We start from the raw sequence: 14,606 nt of genomic DNA on the forward strand, positions 1-14,606 counted from the left end.
CATGCGGTGTCATATCACAATAAAACAATAAACCCTCAGTTAGTCCAGATTAAATTGAAACACAAGCATTCTTCTTTTTGAGTGTCAAAGAGCAATTGACTACATTTTAAAGGGATAGTTGAACATTTTGGCAAGTTGGCCCATTGCCATAATCCCTATAGTCGTAGCAGTAGGTTCGTTACCTTTATTTGTCGGTGCAAGGTATTTTTAGAACGGCGGAGAAGAGCCGCGAGCTGCTCAGAGCTACGCTACGGAGGCTCATTATGGGATTTTTATTGGTTTCCCTCATCAAACTCATCAAATACACAATCCAACAACTCCACAACGCTCTGGTGGACAAGTTGTGACCTGCACATTCACCACGCTATGAGATAATAACACAACGTTACCACACAGAGTTGTTGTAGAGGGAAATTCATGCAAAAACAGCTGATACGCGTTCCAGTTGGGGGCAGTTTTTCGGCAAGCAGACTCTGCATTTGCCTCAAAAACAACTCTGTCTCCGTAGTGTAGCTCTGAGCAGCTCGCGGCTCTGCTCCGCCGTTCTAAAAATAGCTTGCACCGACAATTAAAAGTAACAAATCTACTGCTATGACTATAGCAGGGTATATACAGGAATCTTGAAGTTAATTCTAACACCTTTTTAAGACTTTTTCAAGACCTTCTCAATATTTTTCAATACCTCACCGCCACTTCAAGCTGTAACCATTTACATCAGTGACACTTTTAACTTAACAGTTCTAGTTTGTGATAAAGACTATAGACCACTATGATACAACAGGAATCAAAATAGGCTGAGATAATAAAAAAAAAGGCAAAGTTTATAATAAAAAAAAAAAAAAACATTGCTCCACTCTCAAAAAACCATCTTCTTTTCTTTTTTATGTACCGGTTCATCTTTGTTTTTTAATAAAATGAATAAATTCACACACTTTCACAATGTTTTTAGGACTCAAACTCTTGGACAGCTAATTCGGAAAAAATACCTTCAAAATTTAAGACTTTATAAAGTCATGAAAAGACTTTAATACTTTTTAAGGGTCTTAATTTTCCCAAAATTGATTTATCACCTTTTAATACTTTTCAAGACCCCGCGGATACCCTGTATAGGGATTATGGCAATGTGCCAATTTGCCAAAACGTTGAACTATCCCTTTAAAAACTGTTTGATTTTCATGTTCGAATCTATTTCATGTAACAAAAAATAAAACCACTAGACAACAGAAATGAAAAAACAGACCAATAACAACAGTATTTTTCATATATTCTGACACAAGAGTTTGTCTTTTTTTAAATTCCCATTTTACCTTTGCAACGTGCTCCAGCCATCGACCCAGAGCGATGAAGACGAAGAGCATGGGCGGAGTGTCGAAGAAGGTGACGGGGCTCTGGCTGGCTCGCTCCGCCATGGCAACCACCAGCACCACGCAGGAGTAGACGTAGGCGATGGAGGTGGCCAGCACGATCAGGACGTCCATGTTGGCCGTGCGGTGTTTCAGCGAGCGGTACGCCTGGACGTAGAAGTACCGGCCGCCGAAGATCTGAAGGGAACACAGCAAAAACTCAAAATCTTTCCAAGAATATTTGTCTTATTTCTAGTCAAAATGTCATTTCTAGTCAAAACAAATCAAATTATACTTAAAATAAGACTCATCACATAGAAATTATCTTGTTTTTGTACAATTTTTACTTCTTTCAAGCATATTTTTACTTGAAATAAGTAGAAAAATCTGATAGTGGAGCAAGTTTTTCTTTCTTATTACAAGCACAAAAAACCTGCTTTCACTGGCAGATTTTTCTACTTATTTCAAGTGAAAATTTGTTTGAAACAAGTGAAAATGATCTAAAAACAAGTAAATTTTTAGGTGATGAGTCTTATTTTAAGTGGAAAGAGATTAGTTTTGACTAGAAATGAGACATTTTGACAAGAAATAAGACAAATATTCTTGGAAAGATTTTTGAGTTTTTGCAGTGAACAAGAAAGGGAGTGGACATTGTCTTCTGCTGTGCTTCTTCCTCGGGTTATTTTTCTCCCGTCGTTCTTACCTGTACAGGTGTGCAGAGCACGAAGAAGGCCAGGTTGAGGAGGGACAGGCCCGGCAGCAGGTTCTGGTCCTCGGGCATGGAGCCTCCGTGCTCCTTGTGCTGGCTGTCCATCACCATCATGTAGATCATGAGGCCCATGACGGGCAGGCCGAAGACCAGGCTGAGCAGGAAGGAGTTCTTCCACCTGTTCACACACATCAGAAACACATCGTTTTCTAAGGATTTTCACACATTTAAAGTGATAAAAGTGATTTTTTTTCGTGTCTTGCCTCACTCCAGAGTCCATGACCAGCAGATAGACACCATCCTTTCGACTGTGCGTGCAGTAACAATGGAGATAGAGCCGTATCGCCTGTAATTAGCTTAGCTCAAACACTGGAAGTGTATGGGTAGTGTTAGCCTGCCTCCTACCTGAGTCGTTTTAGCTCTAAACTCTATAAATATATCACTTTATCAACATTTCAAACATGTTTAGGTGAGAAAGTAGCCGTTTAGATCAGCAGTGTGTCGTTAATTTGTCTAAATACCAGCTGTTTACAATTTTGTTAGGACAAATTCGGCGCTACTCAAGCTAGCTGTTGTGACCAACGCACTTCCGGTTACTTTCACAAAATAAAACACCCGTTGCCCTTTACATACAGAAAACCATGACGATAGAATTTGTGCTTTTACTTTGAAACAGGAAGCTAACCTACCCTCCATGTAGCTAGCTTGAACCAAAATAAAGTGTCTTTGCTTGAACCCTCCGTTTTGACCGATCTCGTCCCGTTAGCGGCATTTGACCGCTCAAGATGCCTTACCGGAGAGTTTTGTCAGCTCTGAGACGAAGATCGGTCCGTTTAGAGTTGCTGAAGAGTTTCTCTGATGACTTTAGGTGGAGGCAGGCTAACACTACCCATACACTTCCAGTGTTTGAGCTAAGCTAATTACGGGCGATACGGCTCTATCTCCCTCGTTACTGCACGCACAGTCGAAAGGATGGTGTCTATCTGCTGGTCATGGACTCGGGAGTGAGGCAAGACACGAGAAAAAATAAAGTTGGCATATCCCTTTAAGCAGCTGATGCATGAATTTAATATGCAAACACAAGAGTTTGATGTTCAAGCTTATTAAAATAGGGATGCTGGGTTTGAGAAAATAACAGCAGAGGTCAAAGAGGTCAGAACATCCTTATTTCAAACTAATTAAATCAACTTCAAACATATTTCTGAGCATAATGCAGCATTTTTAGGACAATTTTAAAACAGATACTTGCTGTCTAATTTCTTCTGCGTGGTCGAGGTTGTTTTTGAATCCGGCCTTCACCAGACTGGCCTCAAACCCGAGGCTCTGCGGCGAAACACAACGTCAAGATGTGATGTCAAAGCCTTAAAGACAAGGATGTAGAAGAATCAGCAACAACTACCTGAATGATTTTGATGATATCTCGAGCTCCGAGCACGTCCGGGTCAAACTGGATTTGCGCTTTGTTGGTGGCGAGTGCCACCGAGGCCCCGAGGATCCCTTTGGTTGAGGTGAGCTTGGACTCGATGTTGTGGACGCACGACGCGCACGTCATCCCCGTCACCTTTGGAAGCGAGACACGGGTGTGAGACGGTGAGGTCAGGGCCGTTGTATAGGGGAGAAAGGTGATGATAACTCTAGGGGCCCATAAAAAACCCCAGTAGTCTAATCTTTGTATGACTGATTTATTCTGCGTAAGACCCTGACTAATACTCATAGTACACTGTAAAAACTCTACATCTTTCCAAGAATATTTGTCTTATTTCTTGTCCAAATGTCTCATTTCTAGTCAAAACTAATCTCTTTCCACTTAAAATAAGACTCATTACCTAAAAATTAACTTGTTTTTAGATCATTTTCACTTAAATTCACAATAAATAGAAAAATCTGCCAGTGAAAGTAAGTTTTTTGTGCTTGTAATAAGGAAGAAAAAATTGCTCCACTATCAGATTTTTTCTACTTATTCCAAGTGAAAATCTGCTTGAAAGAAGTAAAAAGTGTCTAAAAACAAGCTACTTTTTACTTTTCTTATTTTAAGTATAATGAGATTTGTTTTGACTAGAAATGACATTTTGACTAGAAATAAGACAAATATTCTTGGTAAGATACTTGAGTTTTTGCAGTGTAATGCTGCATTAGCATCAAAACAAAGAAGGCTAAATAAAAAACGATAATACATACGTAGTCTAAGAAAAAAAAAGGAAAAGTTAGGGGGAGGGGCCCACTTTAGTATTCTTTAAGGGGGCCCAGAATTCCTAGCAACGGCCCTGGGTGAGGTTCACTGGTTCTGGCGCTTAGAGGTCATGTGGTGTTGGCAAAGAGAAGACTCACGGTGAGGTCCAGCTTCCCGTGCGTCACCGCGTCGTCTTCCATCAACTTGGCTCCGAAGCCCAAGTCCTCCACGAGCTGGGTCACTTTGGCCGCGTTGACGACGTCCGGGTCGTACTTCACCTCTGCTTTTCCCGCCATTAGCGACACCAGCACGGACACGATTCCTGGAAGTCACAAAATTGCGAAACACTGATGACCCCTGGACATTTTTTTGTCCACCTCTCACACTTTCCCACCCCCCCACGGTCAAATGAAAGGTCACTGGGGCCTGAATTTTGGCAAGGAGGTGTATCTTTGGGTCAACTCTGGATGTCCCAAATTTCAGAATGAAAGTCCATTTTTTGGACCCGTAGTGAACTTTTACCACACCCATAACCCTTCGCTGGACAAATGTCCACCTCCGCCTATGGGTTTTTTAATGTATTTTAAAGTAAAAATTTTAACTAACAGATATCACCATGAAACTTCCCAAGTTTATCACTCACATTAAGACAAATATTTTTTGTATTACAAGTTTTGTAAAATTTTATGTTTAAATGTGTAAATGGGGCAATATCTAATGAAATATGCATTATGCATATGCAATTTTTACATATATTTACAGAACTGAAATCTGAACAATGGATAAAGCCGCTTTCAAAATTCTTGTTTTATTTTGTTGACATATTAGAGTCAAAAGGGGATTTTGGATATCTCTTTTTATCACTCTGTAAATGAGAAAATACTGTCACCAGCCCTTTTGTTTTTTTGTTTTTGGAATAAAATGTTGTATGAACGATATATCAACAATACCTTCTGTAAAAACCTTCAGAATATAGACAGTCACAGGAATAAAAAATGATAAAATAAATAATAAAATAAGAACATAGTATGAGAAATCATGTGTTTTTGCAGCTAAAACAACTGGCCAGGAAGGGGTTAATGGGTGTGGTAAAAAATTAAGGTATCATCTGAGGGTCACACAAACAAGATTCCTGTTTGTTTATCTTATAATTCAAGTCAGAGCTGAGTTTACTCAATCAATAACACCCAGGGAATCCCCCATTGATGCAGTTGAATGCAACACACCCTACACACCCTTGTGTTTGAGCAGGTTCCTCTCGATGTTGGCCACGCAGGAGGCGCAGGTCATTCCCGTCACACTGATGAAGCATTTCTGGACTTTGACATCGGCCGAGCTGGGCCGACATCCTGCAGCGTTGATCTGCGATCCGGTGCCGTTACTGACTCTGTTACTGGACGACGGCGAGTCGGACCTGTCGGGGCTCTGGGGGAAGTTTACAGGCTCTGAGGAGGAAGACAAATGAAAAATTGATTTAAATAACTGAAAATAAATAAATGTTTTATCAGATTTGTTGTTGTTATGACATTTGAACCTTTTTTTTTAAACAAAAGTAAGACTGAATGCATTGAAAATGTCAAATGGTGTCACCAGGGCCGTTGTATAGGGGAGAAAGGTGATGGGGGCCCAGCGCCCAGTGGGGCCCATAAAAAACCTCAGTAGTCTAATCTTTGTATGACTGAATTATTCTGCATAAGACCCTGACTAATACTCATAGTAATGCTGCATTAGCATCAAAACAAAGTAGGCTAAATAAAAAATGATAATACATACGTAGTCTAAGAAAAAAAAACTGGAAAAGTTAGGGGGTAGGGGCCCGCTTTAGTATTCTTTAAGGGGGCCCAGAATTCCTAGCAACGGCCCTGGGTGTCACCACAAAACAATGATAAATGCAAAATATTTTATCCATCTACAAGTGTACTTATAAAAAAGTATACTTTTTTCTGAAAACTTTGAATGGAAATAGATATTTTGCTGTATTTCCGTAAACAGTGCTGCTTTGCAAAAGTGAACTATTCCACATTTGAGTCCAGATATATTTTCCTGTATATAGTCAGATATTTATGGAAAAATACCGGTTACACCACTTGAGACTGGGTTGCATCATTGGCCCATATACTACAGCTGCCATACAACAATACAGACTACAGCTGTAATTTACATCTATACTGGGGGGAAAAATAGTTCATTTCCCTGATTCTTTGCTTTTTCTCTGGGTGTTTTTGCAGCTTTTACTGTTTTTATTCCATTTTCTCTGCTTGTCTTTGTTTGTTTGTCTGTTTAAATTTGCATTCATCCGTGTTTGTGACTCTAGTTTTGCATTACAAAGTGTTTTGTGTATGAATAAATACAATTTTCAAGCCACTAAGATGATTGTTGTTGAGGGAATTCATCCAAACTCATCATTCCCTCTGAAATGAATTCAGTTTGAGCAGCTGTTACGAATTGAAATGAACTGTTTCGTGCGTTAAAAGCTGAAACTCTGAGTCGACTCCGCCCTGACAGCTGAAAATTTAAAAAGGGTCGACTCAAATCTGAGTTAATTCCACGTCTTGGCAAAAACTGCTTTTGTCATTACTAAATCCAACAAGAAAGACACGTGAAGGGCTCTCCGAGAGCATACTTGGTCTGGTTTCCACAGTAACTGGTGGAAACTGAGGTGAGGTGAATATGAGGTGACCGGTGCAGATTAGACACTAATCTCCACATAACATACAGGAGCTTCCGCTGCCGTGGTTCTCATGAGGTTTATAAATAACAGAGTTTTCATGAATGCATCTTAACATATCATGCACAGGAATTCCTGGGCGGCGTGAAATTCTTTGCATGAATGAATGACGGCGGCAATATAAATCGTTTGAGGGCCTCGGCTCTAACAAAGAGCTTTTCTACGACGAGCTGAAAAACCAGTTCAATGCCACTCGCGTTCCAAAACAAACTCCTTCCTCTCTGCTGGGAAACGGAAACAAGATGAAGAGCTGAGACAAGACACCCGATCGGTCTCATCATCGGGTCCTACCTTGAAGCAGAGGTGGGGACTTTAATTGCAGTAGAAGACTCTCTGCACTCCTCCCGTTAGCAACGCCAGCCCATAATAGCCCTGCCCAGAGATTTACAACATACAGTGTTGTGAACAGACCCAAAGAAACGGCCTATTTTCACGGCCTAAAAGAGGTTTTACCTGAAAAAAAATACACAGTTCCATTGTTCGCTATAATATAATTTTTCCAGCCCTTCAAAGTGCAGGAAAAACACAGTTTTTATTTGGACCTAACCAACTCACGTATCCCTCCGCCCAGGGTTAGCGCCCGCCGATCAGCAGTTGGTTAGCTCCAAATAAAAACTGTGTTTTTCCTGCACTTTGAAGGGCTGGAAAAAATTATATTATAGTGAACAATGGAACTGTGTATTTTTTTTCAGGTAAAACCTCTTTTAGGCCGTGAAAATAGGCCGTTTCTTTGGGTCCATTCACAACAATGTATGTTGTAAATCTCTGGGCAGGGCTATTATGGGCTGGTGTTGCTAACGGGAGGAGTGCAGAGAGTCTTCTACTGCAATTAAAGTACTTAGGGGCTATTTGTAGATCATACAACCCCACTTTAAAAATATGCTACTATCCCTTTAAGATTTAAATTCTCCTGACAATCGACTCGTAAAACGGTCGGCAGCGTTAGGACTTGGAATTTTAGGACTTGGTTGGGACTCAAAACAAAAATCTTAGGACTTGGACTTGACTTGGGACTTGAGAGCAAAGACTTGAGACTCTACTTAATCTTGCAACATAGGGACTTTCTCCCACCTCTGCCTTGAAGCGAAGCGTCGAAGCCCATGTCCTCGATCGCCGCCCTGAGGCGCTCCGGCTGCGTCAGGCGGGGGTCAAACGTTATCGTTCCCTTTTCGTCCTTCAGCGACACCGCTATGGACTGCACTCCGGTCTCCTGAGAGATCCTCCCCTCTATGGACTGCACGCAAGAGTTGCAAGTCATCCCTACGATCCACACAATCACAGTCTCAGTCCGCCAGAAGTCGACATCCTGTGCGGACGGGTCCTCGGGTGATAATAAAGCGGCGTCGAACCCCATGTCTTCGATCTTGTCCCTCAGTTCCCGATGTGCCACCAGGAGCGGCTGGAACACAACCAGCGCCGCTTTGTCTTCCAGAGACACCCGGACGTGGGACACCCCGGGCAGCTCGCCCACCCGGCCCTCGATGGTCTGCACGCAGGACTGACAGTGCATCCCGTCCACCCCGATCCGCACCGCCGCCTGCACCGCCGCGCCGTGCCCCAGCCTCTGCAGCTCCACGGCGATCTCTTTGGTCGTGATGACTGAGGTGTCATAGTTCACTTTGGCGAGTTTTTGGGGCAGCGACAGGCCGACGCCCAGCACTCCCTTCAGGATGGAGATGCTGCTCTCCACGGCCTGGGCCTGGTGCTCGGTGGAGAGGCCGGGGAGTTTAAAGGTCACGCTAGAGACTGCAGCTTTGGCCGCAGCGTAGAGCTCATTCTGACTCCCATACTCGTAGGCCAAGTTGTCGAGGCCTTGTTTCTCAGCTGCAGCACAACTCTCCTGAAACGACAAAAGGAAAAGTGCATCAATTCTTGTTTTAGTGAACAAAATATCCAAGTTTTAAGTGTTAAGATAGATAGATGTGCATGCACTTGAACAAAGTTATGCATACATTTTGACTTTATGCTAAGCTATAACTAACTAGGTGCAGCTTTAATTTTTTTTTTTTCAATTTAGCACAGACTAGATAGATAGATAGATAGATAGATAGATAGATAGATAGATAGATAGATAGATAGATAGATAGATAGATAGATAGATAGATAGATAGATAGATAGATAAACAAGCCCATAAAGGCACTTAAAATCATGACATGTTCATGATCCTTACGGCCTGTGGGAAAAAGCTCTTTTAGAATTAGAATGGGTTAAAAAAAAGAAAAGAAAAAAAAAGAAAAAGAAATACCATCCCTTCAGCAAGAATAAATATTGCTTTATCCCCCCTGTTGTGGCTGCATAAATATCTTGTAATACTGTGTGCTTACTGTATTGGCTCAGACAACACAGACCTCAAACACTCTTTTAATTTCCTGTCCCCGCTCTGTTTTGGTTTGCTCAACAGCTGCAGCTGATGGATGCACTCTCCTCTCCTCTACTCAGACACCCAACAAGCCCCACTTGACCCCATTCATGTTCCTTCGCCCATTGTTTCAGCTCCACCTCCCTTCGATCCCTGCTCTCACTGCACTAAATGGACCGATAAATCAGAAGGAAGTCTGTGTTTCGTGGTTCGGTGGAAGATTTAGGATGAAATCAGCTCAGTGAATCAGTGCAGGAACACCACACTGATTCCTCTTTCACTCCAGCTGCTGAACGTGCGGTTATAAAGAGAGGGTTAAGTCAATAAAAATAAAAAAGCAGGTTGAACTGGTCCTTTAAACACACATAGAGCTGCTTCCTTATCACATTCCCGATCGGCAAAACTTAAAATACAGACAAGTATCAGCTCCCACACACAGAAATGAATGATCCAGGCATCACTGGGGGAAAAGGTGGTGTCAGGTGCATTGGCAGATTTTTTTTTTTTTGTGGTAAAAGCCACATGACTCCTTCACATAAGCCTCCCAACGTGACTCTGCTTAAAGTCAGTAGTGAGGACGGAGCAGAGGAAGCAGACACATAGGAAGAGCTTTACTTCTAACGCCTCATTATAAATACATAACCTCCCTAAAGGTCGAGTTAAAACATCGTCTCTAGCAGAGGATGGTTTCGATCCATCGACCTCTGGGTTATGGGCCCAGCACGCTTCCGCTGCGCCACTCTGCTGAAGATCACCCCAGATGGGACTCGAACCCACAATCCCTGGCTTAGGAGGCCAGTGCCTTATCCATTAGGCCACTGGGGCTGTATTGTATGGTTGGGATGTTTCCAGTGCAATCTTTCTGCCCCCCCTTTCCTGTCCCTCTTCCATACAGTAAAGGCAAACACAGAAATGTTGACCGGCGTGTGCAGCTGATCAAAGTGCAAAATCACACACAGACAAACACTTCTCAGAAAAAACTCTGTGTTATCTGCTGTGCTGCATCGTCACAGCCCGGTGTATTTTGAAGCACGACACTACAACGTAAATGTTTGTTTAAACTGGAGAATCAAGAGCTACTTCATATGAATTTTGTGCAGGGAGCTTCAACCTCTGGTTCGGGGGCCACGCAGGGGCCGTTAAAGAGCCTCCAGGGGGTCAAAGTTAAAATAACAGATGCTACTTATTTCACCACTTCATACTGGATCATAACTATTTCACTTTACAACGGGTTTTTTTTTTTATATTTCATTGATTGATTTAGTTTATTTTGCCTCTATCAGATAAATCCTGTCTCTTTTCTTTATCGTTTTATCTCTGTTTTTGTTACCGTCGCTTGAATGTCAAACTGCCTGTTGTGTATTTACTATGTGCCATTATGAGAAAAGTTTAAGTTTAAACAAATCTAAATTAAAAACAAAGAAATAAAGATACATTTTAAAATTTTGCCTAATTTTTTATTTTTTTTCAAATAAATTGTATACTTTTAAATCAATTCCATTTATTCCCTGAAACAATTTTCATTAAAAAATAAGAGAAACACATGTATTAATATTATTATTTTTACACTAAGTAAGTGTTCCTGTGCCTACCTGCATCATGCGAAGCTGCCGGCCGTCTCACCTTGCCGCTGTGTGAATACTTTCTGGCATGTGTCACATTATCGCTCAAGGAAACATAAATAAACGACGTGAGAAACTCTTACGCCAATCAAATCCAAGCGCTGATATAATCTACCCGTTAACGCCCGGCTATGGCATCACTGACTGGATTAATGCTCAGGGAATAAAGGCATTTTTTAACACACACAAAGGCAGAAATGATGCAAGGGGATTATTATTACAGAGGGGTGGCAGTATGGCTATTTACAGTGTGAGGCGTTCACTGAACGTGGGAGAGGTGATTACTGCAGGACCATGAATGTAGCATTAGAAGGGTGAATGCAATCACATTTTTCTCTGTCAACTGAATAAAAAATGTAAAAAAGAGAGAAAGTTTTGTATCAGTTTTGTTTTACTTTAAAGGGATAGTAGCATTTTTTTTTAAACTGTGTTTTTCCTGCACTTTGAGGGGCTGGAAAAAATTATATTATAGCAAACAATGGAACTGTGTATTTTTTTTTTAGGTAAAACCTCTTTTAGGCCGCGAAAATAGTCCGTTTCTTTGGGTCTGTTCACAACACTGTATGTTGTAAATCTCTGGGCAGGGCTATTATGGGCTGGCGTTGCTAACGGGAGGAGTGCAGAGAGTCTTCTACTGCAATTAAAGTACTTAGGGGCTATTTGTAGATCATACAACCCCACTTTTAAAAAAATGCTACTATCCCTTTAACTGAATTAGATGCAATTTGACACATTTGACCCATTATGGAAGTTTCTGTTAGTTTAAAGGTCCAGTGAGTAAATTATTTTATAGCGATGATACATTACATATACATATTCATTCAGATTTTGCCAATAAACCTTGTTAATTATTACACACTGGACCTTTAACTGTGACTCAAAGTGAGTTTTAGAAACACTGAAACTTTCTTCAGTGTCTCAGTTTGAAGAAATTCAACGTAACAGACTAGAAGACGTGAAAGAAAATCTGAATCAACAGCACAATCCTGACTCCTGTGCTGATCTCTACGACTTTGCATGATTACATTACGTCCGTGTGGCTTCTGTCCAGGACTCATACAATCGCTGCATTCAACCTCCACAGCCGGCGGAGTATAGACGCTGACACACGAGCAGATCCACTGACTCGAGTGTTTGACTCCATCACAATCAGACTCTTGTCCAGCGCTGAATCGCTTATAGAGAAATCAAATATGACACAAACTGTCTGCAGCTACATTTCACCTGCTCCTACTATATCTACTGTATCTCTGACTCCTCTAAACACATTCCCTTCAAAGATTTTCTCTTTTAAAGTAGAAGTTTTCCCTCTGAGCTGAGGCCTAATGTGGAATAAGATGGAAATACTGACTTTTATACGTCAAAGTAAAAGCACTGTCACATCTGTGCCCTCTGACCTTTTGTGGATTCACACAAACTCATGATCATTTTACATTATGAAATGGTTAATAACACAGAGAATTAAACTTATAATTATGTGGACATTTAACTTCAGCTGTTACTTCCACAGGTAGATAAATGTGTATTAATAATAAGCACTTGTATCTTTCATTCTCTGGTTTTTATGTAGGCCTATTGCAAATGCATGAAAATGACCATTTAACTGAGTCTGAATCTGAAATCTGATTTGGTGTAGAAAATCACATAAATATTTGTTTGACCTTAAATACCCCAATTAGGTTTTGATTATTTTACTGATACTTTATTCATTCACGTTTTAAAAATGAAGATAAATCATTTTTTTTACACTTCATTTTCATTATTGAAGATCAGAAGTCTGGGTGTGGGACAGGCACAAAACAGCAATATTGGCATCTATAAAGATGTTGAAAAAGGTGAAAAAGTCATCGTAGACTAGCGGTACATTTTTTCTAAAGCACTTTCATTGTAAAGATAACTATGAAAGTGTGGAATTTCCCTTTTTTCTGTATAAAATATGATCAAAGGACATGAAAGTGCCCGTAGTTGAAGAATCGCCCTTAAATAATGTGTTTGTATGTAAAAGCAGAATAATAAATCTTGACTTTATCAGTGGAAACTCTGCTGGCCTTCAAGAAACAGTGAGTAAATAAAAGATGGACACACTGCAAAAACTCAACATCTTTCCAAGAATATCTGTCTTATTTCTTGTCCAAATGTCTCATTTCTAGTCAAAACTAATCTCTTTCCACTTAAAATAAGACTCATTACCTAAAAATTAACTTGTTTTTAGATCATTTTCACTTGTTTCAAACTAATTTTCACTTGAAATAAGTAGAAAAATCTGCCAGTGAAAGCAAGTTGTTTGTGCTTGTAATAAGGAACGGAAACTTGCTCCACTATCAGATTTTTCTACTTATTTCAAATGAAAATCTGCTTGAAAGAAGTAAAAAGTGTCTAAAAACAAGCTACTTTGTATGTGATGAGTCTTATTTTAAGTAGAATGAGATTTGTTTTGACTAGAAATGACATTTTGACTAGAAATAAGGCAAATATTCTTGTTAAGATATTGAGTTTTTGCAGTGCATGGCCGGTTGAAACTTTCAAAATAAGACTCAGAGAGCTGCGTCCTGGTCTGTGGAGACCCGGACTGAGAGTGGGCCTACCTACCTTCGGTCTCCAGTCTCGGTCTCGGTCCGCTGAGTGGACCCCGCAGGTGCAGTCCGGTTTACTGCAGCATTCAACCATGCAGATCTGCTCCCCGGGTCCAGGTCCAGGTCCGAGTCCGGGTCCACGCGACGCCTCGGGGACATAACTGCTCAGAGTTTTTGGCGACTTGTGGGAAAACATGTCTGGACTGGAGCAGCTGATCTGAAGTCTGCGGGCTGCGGCTTTATCTGCTGCTACCTGTCAACAGTCAGTCCCGAGGGGCAAAAGTCCGCAGCGGCCGAGTCCGATTCCTGCATGGAGATAAGAGGCGCGCGGCGCGGCGCAGCGCGGGTGCGCACCGCAGAGGAACTGGACTTTTCTTTTTTTTTTCTTTGGTGAGTTGGACTCTCAGCTGGAGTTTGCGGTTTTTGATCAGAGTTGTGCACGATGACGGCGTGTGCAAAGACTGCGACCACATGACGAATTCTCATTCTCATCTTCCTCATCATCATCATAATAGCCTGATGTTTACTTTACTGCATCCAACATCTAATTTATTAAGGATAAAAAAACACAATTATGATGAATTATATGTTTTTGAACATTATATTTACACCTAAACACACACTACCATAGTCTCATAATGCAATGTTGATTCCATAATGGTCCACTGTCGCCTCAAGGCAACACTGCAATTTTCTATAATGGTACGTTGTTGCTTTGGGGCAACAGGTGCATTTGAACAAGTTTCCATTATTTAATAAGTAAATAAATTGCATGGAACTATTAAAAATTAAACTTTACTAATCTATTAGTGTAAATATATTTATTTCCAGATGAAAAAGGGCCAGGAAGTTACTGTATGTTTTCAGACCGTTTTAGTGGAGCAAAATGGCAAACCTGTTTCCTTTGAAAAAGTCTGCAAAAAAGGGTTTCAGTGGCTTCTTGAAGGTCATGTGATAAATTAAAGCATTGTTATTGGTTCTCTAAGGTCTCCTCTCTTTTTTAAAGTATTACAGCATTAAATGGGATACATTGTGGAGATGTGACAGGCCAAAAAGTGGTAACATGGTACCATAGAGGGTTAAAAAAAAACTACTACTACT

General features: G+C 40.9%; 1 protein-coding gene across 1 annotated transcript in view; it reads right to left on the minus strand.

Annotated features, from left to right (window-relative positions):
* atp7b (ATPase copper transporting beta) overlaps positions 1-13,726 on the minus strand; it is a 28,760-nt gene extending 15,034 nt beyond the window's left edge. The window contains exons 1-8 of the mRNA XM_083988719.1: positions 13,522-13,726; positions 8,022-8,790; positions 5,458-5,667; positions 4,381-4,544; positions 3,452-3,613; positions 3,302-3,375; positions 2,047-2,230; positions 1,308-1,541 (exon numbers count right to left, since the gene is read on the minus strand). Of these exons, the coding sequence (XP_083844845.1) occupies positions 1,308-1,541; positions 2,047-2,230; positions 3,302-3,375; positions 3,452-3,613; positions 4,381-4,544; positions 5,458-5,667; positions 8,022-8,790; positions 13,522-13,701 (1,977 nt within the window). The 5' untranslated portion in view covers positions 13,702-13,726. The remainder of the gene's footprint in view (positions 1-1,307; positions 1,542-2,046; positions 2,231-3,301; positions 3,376-3,451; positions 3,614-4,380; positions 4,545-5,457; positions 5,668-8,021; positions 8,791-13,521) is intronic.
* Between the last annotated feature and the right edge of the window lie 880 nt (positions 13,727-14,606).

This window comes from Trachurus trachurus, assembly GCF_905171665.1.
Source record: "Trachurus trachurus genome assembly, chromosome: 2".
NCBI lineage: Eukaryota > Metazoa > Chordata > Actinopteri > Carangiformes > Carangidae > Trachurus > Trachurus trachurus.